Source organism: Vanessa tameamea, chromosome 10 (assembly GCF_037043105.1).
Source record: "Vanessa tameamea isolate UH-Manoa-2023 chromosome 10, ilVanTame1 primary haplotype, whole genome shotgun sequence".
NCBI lineage: Eukaryota > Metazoa > Arthropoda > Insecta > Lepidoptera > Nymphalidae > Vanessa > Vanessa tameamea.
Window position 1 is genome coordinate 6,984,679 of NC_087318.1, and position 22,255 is coordinate 7,006,933.

General features: G+C 32.9%; 3 protein-coding genes across 16 annotated transcripts in view; 1 reads left to right on the plus strand and 2 right to left on the minus strand.

The window, feature by feature from the left end:
- Window positions 1-3,167: 3,167 nt before the first annotated feature.
- Window positions 3,168-5,202, minus strand: LOC113395048 (large ribosomal subunit protein mL46). The gene is made up of 6 exons (XM_026632629.2): window positions 5,027-5,202; window positions 4,785-4,947; window positions 4,574-4,707; window positions 4,058-4,200; window positions 3,819-3,944; window positions 3,168-3,355 (listed from the first exon to the last, which is right to left on the minus strand). The coding sequence occupies exons 1-6, from the start codon at window positions 5,085-5,087 to the stop codon at window positions 3,209-3,211; spliced, it is 774 nt and encodes a 257-aa protein (XP_026488414.2). The 5' UTR covers window positions 5,088-5,202; the 3' UTR covers window positions 3,168-3,208.
- A 1,091-nt stretch (window positions 5,203-6,293) lies between these two features.
- Window positions 6,294-7,527, plus strand: LOC113404166 (large ribosomal subunit protein uL6). Its single transcript, XM_026644984.2, has 3 exons — window positions 6,294-6,360; window positions 6,564-6,812; window positions 7,169-7,527. The coding sequence occupies exons 2-3, from the start codon at window positions 6,572-6,574 to the stop codon at window positions 7,498-7,500; spliced, it is 573 nt and encodes a 190-aa protein (XP_026500769.1). The 5' UTR covers window positions 6,294-6,360; window positions 6,564-6,571; the 3' UTR covers window positions 7,501-7,527.
- Window positions 7,528-9,618: 2,091 nt separating this feature from the next.
- Window positions 9,619-22,255, minus strand: part of LOC113401984 (disks large 1 tumor suppressor protein) — a 30,685-nt gene continuing 18,048 nt past the window's right edge. For 8 of the 14 annotated variants that reach the window (XM_026642192.2, XM_026642112.2, XM_026643082.2 and 5 more), the window contains 13 exons: window positions 22,087-22,228; window positions 21,448-21,758; window positions 19,851-19,984; window positions 19,314-19,433; window positions 18,928-19,051; window positions 18,442-18,550; window positions 16,490-16,531; window positions 14,722-14,790; window positions 13,040-13,189; window positions 12,335-12,507; window positions 12,141-12,250; window positions 11,969-12,060; window positions 9,619-11,689 (listed from right to left, as the gene is read on the minus strand). In XM_026642192.2, coding sequence (XP_026497977.2) covers window positions 11,583-11,689; window positions 11,969-12,060; window positions 12,141-12,250; window positions 12,335-12,507; window positions 13,040-13,189; window positions 14,722-14,790; window positions 16,490-16,531; window positions 18,442-18,550; window positions 18,928-19,051; window positions 19,314-19,433; window positions 19,851-19,984; window positions 21,448-21,758; window positions 22,087-22,228 — 1,683 coding nt within the window. In that variant the 3' untranslated portion in view covers window positions 9,619-11,582. The remainder of the gene's footprint in view (window positions 11,690-11,968; window positions 12,061-12,140; window positions 12,251-12,334; window positions 12,508-13,039; window positions 13,190-14,721; window positions 14,791-16,489; window positions 16,532-18,441; window positions 18,551-18,927; window positions 19,052-19,313; window positions 19,434-19,850; window positions 19,985-21,447; window positions 21,759-22,086; window positions 22,229-22,255) is intronic. The other 6 variants (XM_026642350.2, XM_026642262.2, XM_026642564.2 and 3 more) reach the window with 4 other exon arrangements.

Consider the following 22,255-nt stretch of genomic DNA (forward strand, 5'->3'; position numbering starts at 1 on the left):
ATTAGCTATTATAAAATAGAAAAGGGAAGTGTTTATTTCGAATTTGCTATGTAATTTAAAATATTATAAATAAAAGAATCAAACACACATAATTATGACACATAAATATTATATTAACAAATAATATGTGATGTAAAAATAATAAGCGTATAATTCATTAAATACCATTATTTCAATTTGAAAATTAATTTCAATTATTATATTGGATTTTGTTTCATGGATGTTACCAATATTAATTAATTACTTACATGTAAGTTGTTTAATAATTACATGTAGTTTATGAATGAGTGGATATGATCCAGTGGTTACAATACGCGAATCCCACAACTGTTCTCATAATAAAGATACCCACATGTGTTTAATGAAAATCTGCCACCACTAACGTGTATTTACAAATCCGTATTAAAGCACCGTGGTGGAAAAGCTCAAGTCTATCATCCATAAAGGAGGCCTTTGTCCAACAAACGATCATTTGTAGACTGTTACTTTTCTTATATGTAAATTCTTAATAATTAATATTTATATAGTTATGTTGATATGTTACTGGGCCTTAAATTAATATAATAACGGTTAATGTATTTTTATATACTCTAGGTTAATAACAATGAATGAGGGCCTAAATGGAATTCGCCCACACCCACTACATCGGCTTCCAGATATTAAGAACTAATTGAATAAATCTTTATTTCATTAAGTAATCTATACATACATATAATCAAATTGTAGCGTCTGTTTGTAATATTAAAATAACCGTTTTTTACTAAATGCATATGCATACACGGTACATATACCAAAATAACATTTTTTCAATTTTTGTCTGACTGTCTGTATGTTTGTTCCGGCTAATCTCTGGAACGGCTGGACCGATTTTGAAGGGACTTTCACTAGCAGATCGTTGATGTAATAAAATCGCGGGCACAGCTAGTCAATAATAATTTAATTGAAATTAAATATTTTTAAATACGGTATTTGTTGTTTGAATTTCCATATTTACAAAAAGGACTACTAAACAGATTGATAAAAAAACAATTAAAATTGTCCTGTAAAATATAGTAGTTTTCAGGACGGATATTTCCACAACAGCATATTTATTTATTTTAGATAAGTAGCAGGAACCATTTTTATTTTTATTACATATTGGTTCAGCCGGTTCGATCGTTGGTCCGTGAGAGTCGGTATCGGCGACCGGCGTTAACACGTTACGTACGTTACGGCGTTAAGTACGAGCGATGACACTTGATATAAAAGTCTCATATTAAAATTTCAGGTCAAACATAAGCTTAATATCTATTTAATCGTCCATTCGTTAACAACTTTCAATTTTGGTTTTAATTGTAAATGATGTCACACGCACCACCTAGATGTCCGAAAATCCACAACAGCGGGATTTTTAAGACACTTTCTGCCTCGCACAACCACAACGTTTTCTGAACCGATACGACTTGGGAACCTTCAAGAAAAGAGCGTACTCCTTCCTGAAAGGCCGGCAACGCACCTGTAAGCCCCCCGGTGTTGCAGATGTCCATGGGCGGTGTTAGTCACTTTCCATCAGGTGAGCCTCCTGCTCGTTTTACCGTATACCTTGTTTGTTTCATGTTGTATATTTTTCAAGAAACACGTGGCCGTATGGTTTTGGGAGTACAAACAGTCGTATTTTTTTTTGCTAAGAATTCTTTTGACTTTGTGGCAGTAAAGAGTCTAGTCTACAATAGTAATAAATAGGGAAATATTATGGAATCTTTAAATTAATTACTTCTAATATTATTATTAAAATATGAAATTAATTTGGCTAATAAACTTCCATTCTATCAAATATTTATGCACAACTTGCCTATCGTTAGAGATTTATTTCTAATGTTCAACTCATGTTTGTTTCATGTTCACTCTGTTAATACTCGTTTTTACTCATGCTGCCGAGGTCTAAGACACAATTATCGTATTTATAACATCGAAATACCTTTTTACATATAGTTGTATGGGATGAATTTACAAAAATGCTGTAATGATGGTCTTTTACTCATAAACAACAAGCCAAACATTGAATTCTTCATCTTAAGTTTCTTACGAATAGTTAGAAAGAAGGTGACACTCTACCACAAGTGTGCCGCTTGGGGTCACACGTTTTCCTGCGTATTTAATACTTCTATTTCAGATTGCAGCCTATGTGAAAGCGGAGTCAACGATCAGGGTAAATGACATGGTGTCAGCACCTTTCAAACTACAAAAAGAATCGTATTCCCTCTTATTTTTAAAATCTACGGCGAATACATCATGTGCAAAGCCCTAGAGGAATGGAATAGAGGCTTTTTCTTTGGCAGCAACTTAATCAGCAACCTCCAATTCACCTCACTGTTTGATTCCTCATAGCAGGAAATGGCTGAACTGTTTGGAAGAGTCGAGCGCGGAAGTGAAATGGTTGGTCTTTCCGTAAATAATATAAGGAATTAAGTCATGATAGTAATTCGAGCTGAATCTCTTACACGAACAGAACCTTGATTTTGTAAATGAGTGTTGTACCCAGGATCACATAATATAAGCAATTAGCCTGTGATGGAGAAATAAGAACTGGAGACGTACGCCAAAACAGCAATGAATGAGTTAATAAGAATCTGGCAAAACAGGAAAGTTTTGAATACCACCAAGACCAGACTTGTGCAGGCTTTGGTATTCTCGATATTTCTGTACGTTTTCGAATCATGGTCTATCCGTACAGCTAATCGAAGCTTTCGTAATTTGGTGTTATAGAAGAATATTGTGCATACTGTAAACAGCAAAAAGAAACAAAAAATCCTTTCTCAACCAAAGATTACTCAGATTATCCACTATATGCTATCAACAAGTCGTTAGTTACTTTGGTCATATAGCCCGGAGACAACCAGACAATCTGGATTAACTGGTTGTTGTATCCTAGATCGAGGGTAAAAGATCTCGCGGTCTTCAACCTGCTGGTCTGGCCAGATTCAAAATATAATGGGACTTAATAGTCCGATTGCCCTGAGATAAGCTGAGGATAAAGTGGTATGGGGAAACTAGTTGACCTGCTTAGGTTTACTGTAAGTTTACTGTAGGTCTTCACATCAGCGAAGTGAACTAATAAAGCGTATGAAGAAGAATATGTAAATACTATCAGACTTATAAATACTTTTCCTTGGATAAAAAGACATATGTATTTGTTGACTAATATTTATTTCTAATAATTCGAATTAATCTAATATGTTTCCTCGATCAGGAAACTTTGGACAGACTTATTGTACTTTTCTGGTAATACTTCAGCTAACTCATTCCTTGTTAGCCAATTGGGTTTTGACTTCTTATCAGTTTCACCAGATTCAAAATTTGCATAGTAGAAGAATACCTGGAAATACAGTTTAAATTAATACATATCAAAATTATACGAACTTTCCATTGCACAGGACAAACTCCCAAAGGAAATACTTTAGAGGGCACTCATTGGCCAAATTAATTCTTAGAATTTTCTTACATGCCGGATTAGTTTCCCAGCGCGGTAACTCTAGTCATGCGCATAGATCAATGAGGAACGAATAATTTGTTCCTTAGGAGTCTGTATCATTGAATGGTGGAAAAGTAGTAAAATTTTATGTCTACCAGTCTGTGTCTACCTTTGTTTAGTTACTATCTATGTGAGAATAGTGACTAGGCAGAATATAATTACTTTTATGTATAGTGAATGGTTAAGCAAGTCTTATATAAACTAATAGTGATAATAACAAAATAATAGTATTTCGAATACTATGTCAATAATGTATATCAAACTAGAAGGGTTTACCTTACATACACATATAAAAAAACTATCATACCTTAGCACCAATTTTGCCATTAACTTCTGAAGGATATTTATATTTATAGAAACCACTTGGAGCATTTGATAGAAATTTTACTTTAATATTGGAACCACAGTGCTCTAAAAGGGTACGTTCCGCTGTCTGAAATAAAAAAGAGGTACATGAATGTTTAAGAATCTAGCTGCACGCCATATTTTTCCAATCAATTTAAAATTAATAAAAAGTAATTATTAATGTATTTTAAATAATATTACCTGTCTTAAAGTCTCTCCTTCTGTCCATACTCCGTGAGGTAGAATAGTTTTAATATCATTCCCTAATTTGACTTGAGTTACAAGCACCAGATGCCTTTGAAGAGATCTATCATGAGTACTTTTATCGCCTTTTTCATCTGCTTCTGCAAGAGTAATTAAAAAGGTACATGAAATTCCTGCTTAATACATCAATTGTCTTAATTTAAAGCACATACAACAACAAAGCACACCTTATTTCATTATTTTATATCATATAACTTTCTTAAAAATGTAGCATGCATCTTCTGGGACAAGTTTTATGTATCATTTATTAACATTTAAATATTTATTTTACCAAGAAACAACAATACTAAAAAAGAAGGAAATTCAATAGGGAAATGACATGATAAATTATTCAGATTGTAACCAATTATATGCCACATGAAACTAAACTACTACTACTACTACCACTAATAAACAAACTATAGATCAAAAAAATAACTTAACTTAAATATGTAGACAAGATTTTCTAAATACCTGTTTCAATATTGGCAAACTTAAAACTATCAAATTCTTCCTTAGATGCATCTTCAAAATCCTGAGCTGTTATTTTACTGACAATATCCAAATCAACATCTGCCGAGTCATTTTTAAGGAGTTCTGCTTGTACTCTAAAATAGATTTTTTATTGTAAATTTTAAGCCAATCATATTTATGATCACTTATATTAATTTTGTTTTTAACTTACTTGTCATTCTCTTTTCTAATTTCGTGGTTTGATTTAAGACTTTTTTCGATTTCAATTGTCCCCAGCATGTTTTTGAACTTTTTTTGAATATCGTTGAGTGGTGGGGTAACTACCGGTAGCCTTTCGACACATACTCCCGCTACTATATCCCAAGACGATTTATCTGCGAACAACATTCAGATATATTTTAACATTACTTTTGTCGCTTAATTACACAGAAAATATAACAATATTAACATTACCTCGAACCAATATTCTATGACTTAAACAGATTTCCGAAAGAAATAGTTTTCTTAAAAACATCTTAATTAATACGGAAATTGCTTAATTTCGTATTGCTATCTTAACCTATATATTTAATATTTATATGAAAAAATTAGAAAAAAAAAACTATATAATTATAATAATAATGACATTGACATCTGACAAAATTGACATAAGATTCAAGAATTGCTAGAATTGAAAATATTACACATATATCGTAGAATAATATATTAATTCAGTCTTATCATTTAATCCATATTTTATAATTATTTTAAATTTACTCTAGACTTATTTAATTCGACAATAATACAATTATAAAGGAGACGATTAAACTCCATTGTAAAAACTAACAATTACACAAAACAGACATCACATTGGCTTACATCTCTCACACAACACATATACTCACACATAATATTATTTTATATTGTGATTTTTTTAAGTCAATAGGATTTTACATATTATGAAAATTCAACTAACTTGACGAATTTAAGATACACTGATTCGTTTTCCCTCAAACTGGAATAAAACAATACTAAATATTGCTGCTCGACGGTACAATATGAGTGAGTGGTACCTATATAGACGGACTTGTATAAAGCCATAAGACTCTACCACCAAAAAATAATTAGTCATATTGTAAATAATGTTATTCATATTAAACATCGAGTTACGTCGGAATCGTTACTACTATTCGAATGAGTTTGTATTCAATTAATAGTATACAATGAAGTTGGTTTTTATAAAATTAACTCTATTGTATATGTAAATAAAAGTAATTATTTCATACGTCGTCTATGGATAATGTACAAATTTTTGCGGCCAGACAGAAAAGGAGACTATTTAAAGTAGCAGTACTGATAACTTTTTGCTTGATGTGAAAGCTAACTAATATATTATTCGTGAGTTTCTACAATTCTCAGTTTAACTCAGTTCATATAATTTGTATGTGAAGTCGGACTCAGCTTGTAGGTGATTTTCAATTCATATATACATATATGTGATTACTTTGTCTTGTACTAGCGTCTTTTGATTATTCCAAGCTTACTCGATTAAGATCCAAAGGCTTTACTACGTAAATTTATTTTATAAGAAACATTATTTATGAAAAATTCTTAACTCTGAAAAAAAAAATTTCCTTTTATAATTTATAAAACTTTAATGAATTAATTTTTTTTTTATATAAAACACTTAATATTGTTCGAAATTAATCGATTAAATTTCGATTTGTTTAAAATAATCGATTTATTTTTAGAACACTGTCAATCTGGCAACATCTTACGATCTTTTCCGGCTCTCTGTGTCACTGAAAGTAAGCTATTTCTATAATCTGAAAGAAAAAATCGAAAAGAATCCTTTAAAAGTTATATTAAATTTTGTGTTGTGATGCAGATTTCAATTAAACTATATACCGCACATAAGTTTTGGGGAATATTTCAATGTTTTGTAATAAAAACAATATTCTCCAATGACAAAATCGGATAGGTTATGTTGATCTATGTTTTATATTTTTAGGCCTCAGCATGAAGCAAATCGTTGCTAATCAAAAAGTGAAAATCCCTGAGGGGTTGACTGTTCATGTGAAATCAAGACTAGTGACAGTGAAAGGCCCCCGAGGAGTGCTGAAAAGAAACTTTAAACATTTAGCTGTGGACATTCGCATGGTAAACTCTCGGTTATTGAAAGTGGAAAAATGGTTCGGATCCAAGAAGGAACTTGCTGCAGTAAGAACAGTATGTTCCCACGTTGAGAACATGATTAAAGGTACGTAGTGTAGAATTTGTTTTTAATTTAGCCTCAAATTTTAAAGTTCCCTTAATTTAAATTTAATCTAACATATTTCTATATGTTACAATGTGTTGTTATAATCAGCTTGACTGTTTTTAATATTTTGTTCTGTATTCCTTCAGTGATATGATCTGAAGATGAATTAGAATTAGGTTATAAAGTGTATATTAAGTTATTTCCAAGTCACAAATAAGAATATTATAGTTGTTTAAAAGCAATCACTGCTATGAAGTTTCACTTAATTATTACAATAGTGTTTACTGTATGTACACAATCATTTGAAAGTGATCAAAGTTATTGCAACTCCTAACCACATCTATTTCTCTTTGCAGGTGTCACTAAGGGATTCCAGTACAAAATGCGTGCTGTATATGCCCATTTCCCCATTAACTGTGTCACCACTGAAAATAATTCAGTTATCGAAATCCGTAACTTCCTTGGAGAGAAGTACATCAGGAGGGTAAAGATGGCTCCAGGTGTTACTGTTGTCAACTCCCCGAAACAGAAAGATGAACTTATCATTGAAGGTAACTCACTCGAAGATGTTTCTAGCTCAGCAGCACTCATTCAACAATCCACAACTGTCAAAAATAAGGACATCAGAAAGTTCTTGGACGGTCTATACGTGTCCGAGAAGACTACTGTTGTAATGGATGAGATATAAGATCATTAAAGTTTTAAGCTGAACAAATTGTTTTATTTACAAATTATATTTTGATTCCAATAATAGATTTCTACTTAATGTTATAAGTTAATTCAATAATGAGTTTATAATTGAAATATTTACTATATTATTAGTGTTTCATGTGGAAAGAATGTTTTAATTCAATATATCCTATTCAAAGAAGGAGTAATGATAGCCAAACTTTTGAATGGTGCATGTGGCAGACTAACATCTATGTTTTGTTTTAACTGTTAACACTGTTGTGTCTCTGAAGCAAGTATTGCTGTGTCAGTTGCTTGTCCTGCACTTACAAGTCTTCTGTCATGTAGGGTTGCTGTTGTTATTGCAATATGAGGTGAGGGAGAGTAGTGTACAAAAGACTTAGCATACATTGTGTGCTAATCTATTTAAAATTATATTATTTGTTTTATTTAATGTGCTTGTCCAAATAAATAAAATATTTTTCTATAATAATTCTTAAGAAATAATCCAATTATCAACTTCTGAAATAGTCAAAAAATGAAGTAACAGTTTTGAGTAATACTTATAAAACTTATAAAAAAAATGCATCCTCAAATAAGTTTAATGCTAATTACCAATCTTTTATGTTTTTATGAAGCTTTCAGGACTCGTAAACATATTTTGTAATGATATATTTTTTTAATAAGCTAAATAATATACACTTCAAATAAATTATTATTTGATTTAAAACTTTTATTCATTTGTTTAGTTTAAATCATGACAAACAATTTTTTTTTATGACGAATTACGACAGTAAACATTCCGTGCCTTGAATTTCATGTAAAGCAGTTGGGCTTGCGCTCCTTCCAGTTGTATCGCATTTGTCGTCCTACCATGTAACGATCTTGCTATTAGGACTTACGGATCCCGGGCCAAATAAAATTAAAAAGTAAATGAGTTTTTGACTATCTGGCAAAACTGAGCAATAATAATAATTAGCAGTTACGTTATGTACTCTATATTTCGCTACAGCCCTAGTTTTAAAGAATCCGTCAGTAGTTAAAATAAATATTATCCAACTAGGACCTTAGATTGTATTCGAAAATGGCCTTTTTAGTAGTAATGAAATAATACCTAAAAAGTACTTTGTCAGATTTTGTTTTTATATCCCAGATTTTTCCCTATATAGGTGTGCTCGTGACGGAAGGGACCGCGAATGCGTTTAATCGACACGATCCTGCCATCTAGGACTAGGTTTAGGACGGCCATTAGTGGTTTTAGTGGGTAGGATTCCACATAACCTGGTCTCCCCCCGCTGTGTCAATAACATTTCCTGCGAAAATGGCTAGTTTCCCTTGATAATAACTTCCGTGGCCGAATTAGGTCAGGAGCACATCGGAATGTTTTAACAAGTGCTTTCTTATGTCTATCCCCACTCTTCACTAATATCGGTGAGTTTGAGTTGAGTTTCGTTGTCCATCTGTTTGCCCGACATGGCCCTTTTTCTCAGGAACTCCAACTATACCTCTACATGTAGTTGAAATTTAAATACTGTGTCTGCGGTCCCTTGGCGCTGTGAACAAATCTAACCTTTGAATCTACGCAATCAAAACATGACCATTTAAGTCGTCGCATTTCCCATATATGTATTTGCAAAGGGAATCGACACATTTAGGGTACATCCCTTTGACCTAGAATCATAAAATTTGCCAAGAAGTAAATATATTTTAGCACAAGTAGAGAAAAAAATTAAAAACCATTAATTTTGTTGAAACATCAGTGTTTGTTTGTCTGAGGAACGGAAAGCTCAGTGCGTGCTTGCTCTGCAAAAACCATCAAATGCTTTCAATAATTAAGTAAACTTAATTGATTTCTCTATTTAGGCCGAAGTCAAAAACAAGAAATAAAATTTCTTAAATACCTAGTTCATAATATGTACTAGCTATTTAATTAGCAAGAATGAGCATTTTTACTTATGTATCATGCCATTTTCAGATAGGAAACCCATCAAAATAAGTATAATATGGTACTGGAAAGGAGCAAAAAGATAATATTTGATGTGTAGTACTATCAATACAGTAATTTTTTTTTATTTTGTACATCATATCGTTAAGTATATAAGGTTAAAGAGTACATTAGGACATAAAAAAACATTGATTGAATTTTCAACGTAAATAATTTTATTCAAACTAGTCTATTGAACATCACTAACTGATAAACATTGTACATCTGCAAATATGGATTTTGATAATGTTTCAGTTAGATAGGTGTTAAAACATTATTAATACTTACAATTTATTAATATACACAAATTTAACACATTCCATTAATTTAATAGAATACCTACTTAGCACAATAAAATAAATAACTATTAAAACATACTCATTTGTTAATAAATCAGTGTAAAAACTTAATTATAACTTGACAGGTATACACATTGATTAAGAATTTATATTCAAAATAATATATTCAATAAATTGACTTTCATAACTTATTGTTGTATGTTTTACATACAGTGATTAAAATGTTTATTTATTTACAAAGATCTTGAAGTAAACTATAACGACGAAGACACATTCATACATTTGTTAAGTAGTTATTTGTCAATTTTCCATGCAACAAATTGCTGAATATCTTTGGTAGTATGAAAGTACGCACAAAACAATGATTGTCATATAGGTAAAACGGAAGTTTGTCGCGATTTCATTAATTAAAAATCAATGAATATTTGTCATGCAAATTAATATTTTCTAAATCGCGTTAACATGGCATTATTATAAAGTAAAAATAATATTATACTATTATTTTAATAATTTAAGTACAAGCGATAATAATCAATTGTAATATTTTTAAAAATACTTATTGCACTTATCAATAAACGAGTTTGGTGTTCAAAGATTATCTTAAGTAGAAAGTGCTCGCGTATTTTGCCATATTTGCAGATGGGCATACTATTGTTAAATAAAATTCTCAGTAAATTAATGTCAAACACGATTGGTGAGACATTTCACGCCGTATAACACAATTTCTTACTATAAAAATGATCAACAAACAACTTCGCACCTCGTCTAAGTAAGTGTTAAAAGGACTTCGGTATGCACAATGTCATGAGATTCAATGGCTACATTATAGATTGCTGCTTGAGCAAATAATTCTGGTTATATACTTCTTAGCCTAGCCATGCAGGACGCGTGAGGTGGGTTCGACTATAGTATCATAATAATCTTTATAACTAATATATATTATGTCATATTTTACTGTATCATCCAGTGCACATTTTTTTTATTCGATAATTATATTTTATTATCTGTGTACATAATAAAGATATTAATATATTATTTGATAATGCTGGCGAAAATTCACAATTTACTCTAGCAATCTGATTTAACAAATTAACATGAACAATATCATTTTTAATTTCTACAATATACAATTCATTTACATTAAATTGAAGCATATAATTTGTTTTGTCAATAAATATTTTTATTACACCATGCAAACATACTATTTGATGAAATATAAACGCTAGATTAATGATTAGCACAATAAACACAAGCATAATATTCTACAGTGAAAGCTTTGTATTATAAAACTGTTATCACGTTAAATTGCTGGAACCGTTTCTGGAGATGTAATTTATTCTACGATTATTGATAGAATCCAGCGATTTTTATAATTTTTTTCGTTATATTAACAGATTTTAAAAATACGTGACTATCTATAGCGCTTCGATCCTAAGAAACGATATATTGCTTAGATGAGACGAATATCGACCTCGGCTTTTATATTGCTTCACTCGTTCCACGGCTAATACCCGATCACGAAGTTCAGGAGATTCTAAATTCATTGAACGTATTGCTTTTAACTAATCGATAATCTACGTACCAAAGCGGACGAACGAGTCGGTATCAGAACTTCGTCAATTTCTGTCATAACTAATTAATATATAAATTTATTAAAATCTCTTTTATCATCGTACGCCTCAGGGAAAAGTCAAGTTTGAAGGAAATAAATAAGGGATAATCTAAAGTTTCACATTACGGTCTTCGGCCTAGTTTCTGTGCAATACCCTAAACGGTAAAGGAATTAGAGTCAAACAGTGCGTGTATGGCACGTGCGGCTCACAGCGGGTCGCGGCGCGGCACCCACACGGCGGGCCCGCTCTCCGCTGTGATCACCGCCTTCACCTTCGCGTATATCTCCTCCGGCGTGTCGCCCGTCACCACAGCTGAAACAGGCCATACGTTAGTAAGTACTAACCTCAATCCCCAATGCCAAGAGTAGTAATGTCATTGACAGTATGAACTATTAATTATTAATATGCATTTGTAACAGATAATTATTTTGTATAAATTTTATCTTCCTGTATTCCTTTTCCATATAAACTTTAACTATGGCAAATCTCACAATCCTCCGTTCACGCAATGTCCTTTGAAGAGGTTAATTAATACTTTATTGCATTCCAAGCCCTAGCATCAAGTAAGATGTATAAAAATTCATGCTTTACCAGTAAAATATTCGGCGAATTCTTGCTCCATCTTTAGAGCGCGTTCGTACGTTTTCTTCGCTTGATCTTCGGTCATTCGCTTCGTCATTTCCCTACATAGACAAAAAAATATAATTGTATAATTATTTTAAATATGTTTTTGATTGATAACTGTTATGAAGGTTCTACTTACATAATAGACTCTACACTCTTTGGTTTAATAAATATGGCAATGGGATAGAGTTGCGCAACTTGTAACCTCTTAATAGCGTTTCCGCTTACATCCAAAATGCAATGTTTGCCCTGAAAATGAAGCAAGTATTTTAATTATTTTTTGTAACAAATAACTTGTGTTGTTGTTGTTATGGGAGATTTAACGTGACGTACTTTCTCGGCCACTTCCCGTACGGAGGCCACGGATGTGCCGTACAGGTTTTCGTTGTACTGGCCCGCTTCTATGAACAGGTGGTTCTGTATGTCGCGCTCCATCTGTTCGCGGCTGCCCACGAAGTGGTAGTCGCGGCCGTCTACTTCGTAGTCTCGCCGCGGCCGGGTCGTATCTGTTGGTGGTAGTCAATGCAATCGTCAAAAATTATATCTTTGTATATTATATTTTAATCTTACTATACACATACATTTTTGTATGATCATGGAAACATAATAAAACAACATACACTTGTACACAATATTGCGTCTACATATTTAGCACCTACTAAGGAATTGGTGCCCAAATCCGCACCAACACTGCAACGGATTTGTAGTCTGAACACTTGATTTAAAAAATATTAAAAAGAAAGAAAAAAATAGCTCCACATTAAGAGGACGATTTGATACCAATTGAGGTGTTTTGTGTATTTAAATCACATTTCTTTAAGTGCTAAATATGGTAAAGCAATGAGATACGTGTTGTCCGTATCGCTGGTTGTATTATGCTGGATACACAAATAACGATTAAAAAAGTACTCCTATGACATTGTTACCTGATATTAATACTTTAAAGTAAAATCTTTTCGACCCATAACGCAATATATAATTTGAAACCGTAGATATATTAACTTAATTTTATTCAATGAATACAGTTACGTTACTCACGAGGTACGCAGCTTCCAAACTTGTCAGGGAATTCTGATATAAGATCATCATTGATCCTGTCTTTGAGCGGACCCAATATTATAACTGGTCTCGTGTAACTAATAGTTAACTGTTGAACTGTTTCGTATGACAAAACGGCTTCGTCCTGACCTGAAAACATAAAATAAATAATATAAAACCTCTTTCTTTACATTATTTCTCTGCAAACTAATGAAATATTTACTGAATGTATTATTAACTATATTATTAACAATTTACCTTTGGATTGTATGGTTAAGGATTACAATTTTAATTTGAGCATATTTTTAAAGCGACTAACCTATTCGAATAAGAACTCTAGCAAATTTTCTTTACATTTAAAATATACAATATTTTCAATGATAATTTGATTTTATACATCTTTGGATTAATCGTGCGAACGTGCTCTATGATTAATTGCTATACAACGTTACTAACAATATTATGTGCAGTATTTATTATAAACTAAATCAGATAATTTTCATAACTAATTTCAGTGCTAGTACAAAAAAGCAAAATAAAGTTGCGATTTAATCATTATTCGTACTGTCAAGGAAAACACTTACAAATAATGATTAAACTGCATGCCTTTTTTCTTAGCATTATTCTATACAGTCTAAGTAATATTACTTTACTATATTACAATATAAAATAGAATACAACTAACTACGGATAATCTCCATATCAGTATAAAGTACCAAAGTTATTACAAATCATATTTTGTATATTGTCTCCGGTTTTTCGCGTTCCTTACCTTATCTGAGGTAATATGGTTTTGTTTTAATGTACAAAAAATGTTTGACATTGAAATAATGTAATCATAACATAAGACGAATCAGCGAATAAAAGACATGCTTTACAAAATGATGGCAACTATATAAACCATTTTCGTATCGGCCAGAATTAAAAAGAAATATTAAGTATTATTATGATATGGGGTGATACAGTACAGTTTACTCTTAATAAATATGAAATACGTAATATTATTAATTCTGGCTCGAGCTTCCTGCTTAACTATAAGCATGTTTCACACCACTGAAATACAACCTGAAACTAATAGGCTAAAAAATATATTTATAGCGTATCTAAACATCAGAAGCGACACAAAATCTAAGTTCTGAAATAAACCAACACAATAAATCTGAAGATTCATTCTTAAGCCCGAATGGTGTTTGTCGGTAGGTCGATACATTATTGTGGTCATGCTCGTGACGTATGTATGTCTAAGGCAAAGCGCGTATAGTCGTGCGAACATGCGCGGCGCCTCAAGCATCAAGTAGTGTGATAGAGGCGGCTCTAGTGTCCTCGTGTGCTTCCAGTGGCCCACTCCCCCTTCACAAGTTAATAATGACATATTTAAAGTTTACGCCGGCGACCCGTCGTTAAGACTAGAGAGCGCGACGTCACATCTATTTGTGAGTGAAAAAAACTTTCGTGGGTTCGATGGATATATTCGTGTGCGAAGAGGCTATTAGATTCGTCGCGTTGTATGAATTAGAAAAAAAAACTAAACATAAAAATATGACAAATAATATAAAAAGTCGAGTGTTATTGAAATGAAAACTACATTTCTAATTGATGATCATAACCAGAATGCGGCAGAATGCGGGAGGTAAGGTATCGACTACGGCACTCGCAAGCTACGCCTCACTCCCAAAACTTACTCTCGTCCTCGAGATATATGAGCGTTATCTCCTCCATCATGGGAAGTTCCACTCGGTACAAGATTTCCCCTACACGTAGAAAAATTCACGTTACATACATATTGGAAAATATTCTGTACTTCAAATGGTCCGTGTCATGGAGAAGATAATTGTTTATTGACTTGTTTCATATAACGATCTTTCGGATTTGTAAATTTTGAAATTAATAATCAAAGCTCCCGATAGTACTCGTGAGGTTTTAGCGTAAGTACATACGTCGGTCTACTTGATGAGCAGCTCACGTAACACAAAGGGTAAACAAAAAATAATGTAGGTATATAAGATACGATGGTGGGTGCGACACGTTCGCTCCGGTCAGGCAACTAGAAGCACAGGACGGCGGCCGAACGCCGAACGGTGTCAAACCAAACCGTGTGCTCGCTGCACTACACACCTAGCGACATGGAACCGACATGTCCAGACATCACACAACCGTACCATAAATTTGGTAAACGTTCTAATTGGCAATTTTTTGACAAGTCATATTAAGAAAGAATTACAACTTTGATAAAAACAAAATAATTACTACGAGTGTAATGTTGACATATGATTTATTACAATCAAAAGCAATTGGATTTTAATTAGGTTTATTGAACGGTTATGTGACTTAAGACATTTTCAGATTTGTAACAATCAATAATTCTAACCACAAAATAGTGTGTATTATAATTTTCTCGCGTCCGGTACGCCATTTAGTGAAGCAACAATCATATTACGCATTTACCTACTCCAAATTATATTACTAAAATTACTATAATTAATTATGAAGCATTATCATGCTTTCCATGGACACTAAAAGCGTTAATTTACTCACACCGATTCAATTTAAATAACATTAAAGTAGTAGAAAATCAATTCACTAAATACATCCTAAATATCGATCGATATATTTGATTCCATAAATTCGTACGTCTACAAAAAATCATTGAATATATTTTGTCTGTTGAATCTTTGTCGATTCGACGATCGATATAAAAATAATTTTATCAGCAGTGTCAATACAACATAATAATTACCCTACAAACGAAACAATCCGAGCACGATCTTGCCTTTTACCAAAGTTGGAAGGACATTTTAAAATATGTACGTAATATAATTAGAAGAAATTCATGTATAGACAATGCGTCATTTTTAACGGTTAGAAAAAGCACACAGCTCCAATTAAAACATTTTTATAGTGATAACATTAGCAGCCGAATGAAAAGTTGCGTACACTATCGTCGAAATCTTATCGATCTGGTGCCCTTTAGTCGGGATATCGTGAGTTTACATTTATAAAAGTCAATAAGCAAGCTGTCATCGTAGAAAAAAGTACTCAGTTAAAGGCTTATTCATAATTTTAGGTACACACTTTTTTCTCTTCTTAATAATAAAGATTTTGCGATAAACTTGTGTTGGATGATCATAACGCGGACGCTCTTTGTATTAAGCGTCGTAACCGTTTGAAAATATATTTTATTATTTATTTATCGGTTTTTCTTTTTCATAATTTTAATACTTGATAATTACACATTATTTCACAACATTAAATAAATATTTAGGGTACAAGTAACATTTCTGTAAAATTATGAGAATGGATGTCTGATTATTAAAAATAATAACGATAATAGTATGTGCCTGTAACCATTTCGAGATCGATAAGACAACGTACGGGCATAATGACCTAAATACGAACAGCGGAATAGCGAAAATAATATTGATATTAATGAAGGATATATTGTGCACTCACCGTCTGCGTTAGTGTCCTCTTGTGTGTAACAAAGCATGAAAGCTGTAACAAAATTGTATATTACAACGTTTATATGACTCCGCACACCATGAAGGTGAAGCTTAGAAAGTTTTCGATCCTTTAGTAGAGACACATGTATTCCAGCAATGTTATTATCTCTATCAGATAGAGAATAGACTGAGCAGTACTCTCACAAATATACAATATCTTTAGAAAGAGACAAAGCACAAAAACAAGACAGTACGACCAATCAGTCAGTCTTCTTGGTACAAGTCTGTTATGTCAAAAGGGCAGTTACTGAGAGAATAGTAAAGTATTTAAATCACAGACGAGAACCGCTTAGTCCATTTTCTATCTTTAATAGCAATAAAACAGTTTCGGTGTGACTTATGGTTGTGTAACTGTTATATTCCAATGACATTTTACCACTTGGCACGATAAATTAGTCAGTTTATGTTTGGTGCATTTATTTTTACACATAATTATAAACATTTATTTTTTAAAATTTTATATATATAAGACGAATAAATATTCGGTCGTGGAATAAAGTATTCCAAAAATATACAACTAGCATGGATCCCATATGATGTGAGTGAATAGGGTATACGCGTTTTGTGTAAGGGTGAAAGAGAACACACAGAGAGAGAGATAGAACTATATATTGTATTATTCTTACCATTCGTAAGACATACTAAGATTCACGAAGATGGAACAACTGAACAAAGTTATCATAGACGAAAAAAATCAAATCTGTATCATCTTAAGAATAACAAAAAAAGTTACTAAACTAGTTTAGACATGAAATGTCATTGTAGTATAATTATTATTATTAATGTGTTAAATTTATTTTTATAATGACAAGCCTTTGTAACATGATACTATTATATAACAAATATTTGTATTTTGTTATTATGGTCAATCCATGAGTAGTACATTGATTATATTGTTTTCATAAAACCTGTGAGTGATATAATTAATCTCTCTCTCTCTTAGTGCAAGACTATGGTTGTAGTTTGGAATATTTTAATTATTTCTTATTGTATAACGCGCAATGTAAGTTGACCGCATTGAAGTTAGTCACCAATGGGTGTGCAGAAACAGTTTTTAGGAAGAGATATGCTCGGAGTGCTCTAATACTGAGACTAGAGACTATCTTTCGTGATTATTGTTTATTATAAATCGCAGTGTTTGATTAAAAAAAAGTTAAATACTAAAATTATTACTAAATACTAATAACACAATTTAAGTAAATTATTATAATTACATAGTAATTTTAAAATCATAAATAGATATTCCATCATGAATCAATAAAGTTTAATATAAATATAAGTAAGAGAAACATATTAATTCTTGAGCTTGAAATTGATTTCGGTCATATATTATTATACACTAAGCATATGCGATTATATATATATATTTTTTAAACTATGTAAATTATACGCACTATCTATGGAGATACTCCGTATAGTTTACGTAGGTCTCCTTAGATGAGCTTTGGGGTTAATCTTAGGTGCCGATAAAAAAAAACTCTATTCTCGATACCCTTCTTTGACTGTATATGCATGAACTTCTCGGAGTCAATTTCAGTTCGGCCAACTTAACTCACAAACTTAATTCGATTATTGGAAGCTTAAAATTTTTATAGATTCCATTCAAACGTTAACGATTAAAAAAAAAGTATTGGTTCTTTTTTTAAAAATCGTGAACATTTCTTAAACCGGTATTTTCTCATTGAGATATTTTCTTATATAGAGTTATTTTTTCATTGAGAACATAATATGTTGAGGTTTTATTTTCTGTTATTCTGTTAAATGGTAGTGTGTAGACAGAATTGCTTCTAGACCAATTTTCTGCAATTATATTGCGTTTTGAGGCGATTTATTTTTAGTAGACTTATACAAATAATTAACTTATATATCACAAAGCGAATATTACAGCGAATAAATACTTACGCTCTTGGTCCGAGCCATCTTCAGATTTGCCATCCTCTCGGCTCTTCATGAATGGGAATTTCCTGCTAAATGATAATGTTTTCTTTTTCCTCTCTAACGTTGACTGACTCTAAAATTAATAATTTAATATTATTACATTTACATAGATAAAATTAATATTAATTGTTTGCATCATGGATCCAAAATCTGTGCTTAGAAAAATAAACATTTCCAGAGGAAGACTCAAGAAATACAACTGCATGTTCGTGAATCGTTTTTGATGATAGACCTTAGATTTTTTTGTGACACCTCAGTATGTATTCAGTATTTGTGTGATACAACTCAGTATTAGGATGACATTAAAGAATTACGTTTCATACAATTTAAAGTACAGATTAAAAAACCAAAAATATCACATACACAGATGAGACCATTTGGTGAGTTACCAGTTCTTCGGGTCCGAGGTTTGAGTCTTAGATGTAAGCAAGGGAAATGTGTAGTGGTTACCGTGCTGACGGGCGTGCCCTGCCCCTGGAACTTGACCTGGCGGTCCCGCGCGCGCTGCTTGCGCTCCCAGCGCCGCTTGGACGGGATGATGCCGATCGCCTCCGGGTCCGTGCTGTCTAGTCGCCTGCGGACGGCCCGCTATGGTCATTACTCTACCTCGGCAGAGTAGCATACTGCCACTCACTAATAGCCCGACCCACGAGGGTCTCTAAGAGTCGACTAGGCGTAATATTTTTGCTAAGCGTATTTGAGAAAGCCAAGATTTTTTAGCTCCCGCATCAACCCACTAATGAAATGGATTCCCGAGGAAGTTTGGTATTTGACGTGTCATAAATGTTTGTCGATTTAATTGTTCATCCATTAATTCTATAAGAAAAGTTACTCACCTCGCTTGCCACCACTCATCGTCAGAGGCATTAGTGACATGTAGTATATCACCGTAGCGGAAGGGAAGGCCTCTGGAAGGCAACCCATCATCTCTAATGGGATCATAGTCGAAAAGTGCTCTGAAATTAAAAGAATTATTCAATTTCAGATTTTCTAAGTTATGTACATAAAGCTATCCTCAAAAGTTAATATACCTTATTTTTCCATTCAACACTTCCCAAAAGGCCATTTAAGCCATCTAAACGGCCCACCGATCTTAGATAATTTTAATGTAAGCAATAATAATAACATGTAATAATAAATCTACGTTACTATTACATAAATATAATAATTAAAATTAATTTTACTTTGCTTACAACTTTGCGTTTTTGCCAATTTATGTGGTTAGATGTATTGTGCTTGTATATTTTTAATGTCTCTGTACTGCAAGAATACTTTCATTATTCTGTATTGGAATTCTTGGAAGTCAAAATGACAATGTTAGTTTGATAATTTCTTTAAAATTATTACCAATTGTATGTTCTTATTTCCTTTACCTTACATATAGTGATCGTTTTTGAGATGTCCTTAGCAGTGTGTGATGTTGTTTCAATTCATTGATTCGAGCTTCAAATTTGTTATATTCCTGTGGCCTGTACACTACAGTCAATTTTACATTCTGCCCTGTACTCTGTAAAAAATAAAATAATTTCACATTATTATAATTACATTGGCAGTTTAAAACTTTAAGTAAAATAAATAAATTAATATATTGGTCAGGAAATTTGATTTAGGATTAAGTATATGTGTATAAATGTAAGTAGTTATTTGGAATAGTGTTGTATTAAATATTTATTAATCAAAATCTGTTCCCATGGAATGTGTACATGTAATTTTTGTTTATACAATACTGCTCCCTTTTCAATTAGAATAGGCTATATTTGAACCTTCGAAACACATCGAGCATTAATCGAAGAACGTAAGTGTAACCGGATTAGCGAATAAGGTGATCTATCCCTATTAATAATAAATGCGAATGTAACTCTGTCTGCCACCTCTTCAAGGTTAAATTGATGTACCGATTTTGATTAAATTTGTTACGAAGATAGTTTGAGTCCCGGGGACGAACAGGGTGTGGAATTTTCGTATGGGAAATCATTAATTTCTTCAGTAATTGAAATAAAACTTTTCGCTGATTTATATGATGTAAAAATTTGTGCATTTTTGAATAAACAGGTTAGTTAGAAGATGATTAATTTTTTTTAGGGAACTTTGTATATCATATCCGCCTACCTATCTAGTCTATCTGTACTTACCACTAAGGGATTAGTTTGTAGTAGATAAACTACTAATAACACTACATGGATGTTGTGTGCTATAAATTTTCGCGAGTAAAACCGTGTGTTCCACTAGTATTTCATAAATTGAATAATCACAAAAATAATAATAATTAGATTTTAGTATTAGCAACATATTCAGATTACAAAATTATTATAACGTAATGATATAATTATTATATTATATAATAATTACGTTATATCCTAACACATAAAAAAAAAATCAAATATAATACTTACGATATAAAATATAGTATCATAATAATAATAATGGTATTGTTATTATCAATATTCTCTACATGGGCATCCTTATGAGCTTAGCCAAATTTTAATTAAAAGTAGTACATATATAGAGACATTTAATAATATACAGTGACTAATGGGGTTTTTTAATCGACCTGTTACGCAATTCAATAGTTTTATCTCGTCCGTTTGTCAATCACGTATGTATTCATAGCTAGATTTAATCACATCGTTCATGGGCATGAAGAGCCTAATTGTTATAAAACGTTGCGTATGTTTCAGACTGGACTAGACAACAATGTAATTAAATTTTTAGATTATATAATTTATGATATCGTATTGTGTTACTTAATTTTTGTAATTTTAGTGCATACATTTTAATTTTGTTTCATTTAATCATCATCTTATATAAAAAAAATTATGTGTTTTGATTATAATTAATGCCTCGTAGGTGCAATAGTTATTTTGTACACCGGAAATAATGGGGTCCGGATTCGTATCGCGCGGCGGGTAAATATGTTTTGGATGATTTTTGGAAGACTTTCTTTGCAAGTTTACCAATCGCAATACGCACCTTGAGCGCCTTGGCCGCCTGCTCGTGCGTGGCGTGCGTGATGTCCACGTCGTTGACGGCCAGCAGGCGGTCGCCGCGCCGCAGCCGCGCCGAGCGCTCGGCCGGCCCGCCCGCCAGCAGGAACGACACGTAGATGCCGTGCCCGTCCTCCCCGCCCACGATGTTGAAGCCGAGCCCTTGCGGGCCCTTCTCCAGCTCCACGACGCGGGGCTCCTCTGCGTCTGGCGCGTCCGGCCCGTCCGGTCCGTCCGGTCCGTCCTGCGCGTCCTCGCGCCGCAACGAGTTGGCCGTGCTCGAAGCTGCGAGGATGGCTACGTCACTGTTACTCTCTTTCGTTCTACTGTCTACGTACGGTCATACGAGGTCGACTCAGATGGTAATGTGCGTGATATTCGTACGATATTTTTAAGTAACACTCTATATAGTCAGTGTATTTTATGTATGCATTGTTAGGTTGAATATCATATTTCCTATTTTTACTAATTTGCATAATGATGGATGGTCACCTCCATCCATAAAAATCGACGAAGATGCTATGTCTCACATACTGCATGTATGTGTAATCTATCGTTACTAGTAACCACTTGTAATAATGCCTAATGTAACGTACGTGTCAAACTGTAAACAGGTAGTACTCACGGGTGTTGGCCCTGGAGGTGCGCGGCGAGGGCTGCCCGTGGCGCGGGCCGGGCACGAGCACGAGCAGCACGCGCTCGCCCGACGCCTTCAGAGCGCTCACCGCGTCCTCGTGCGTCACATTGTCCAAGTTCACGTCACCTTTCTGCAGACGAGTTATTAAAATGATATC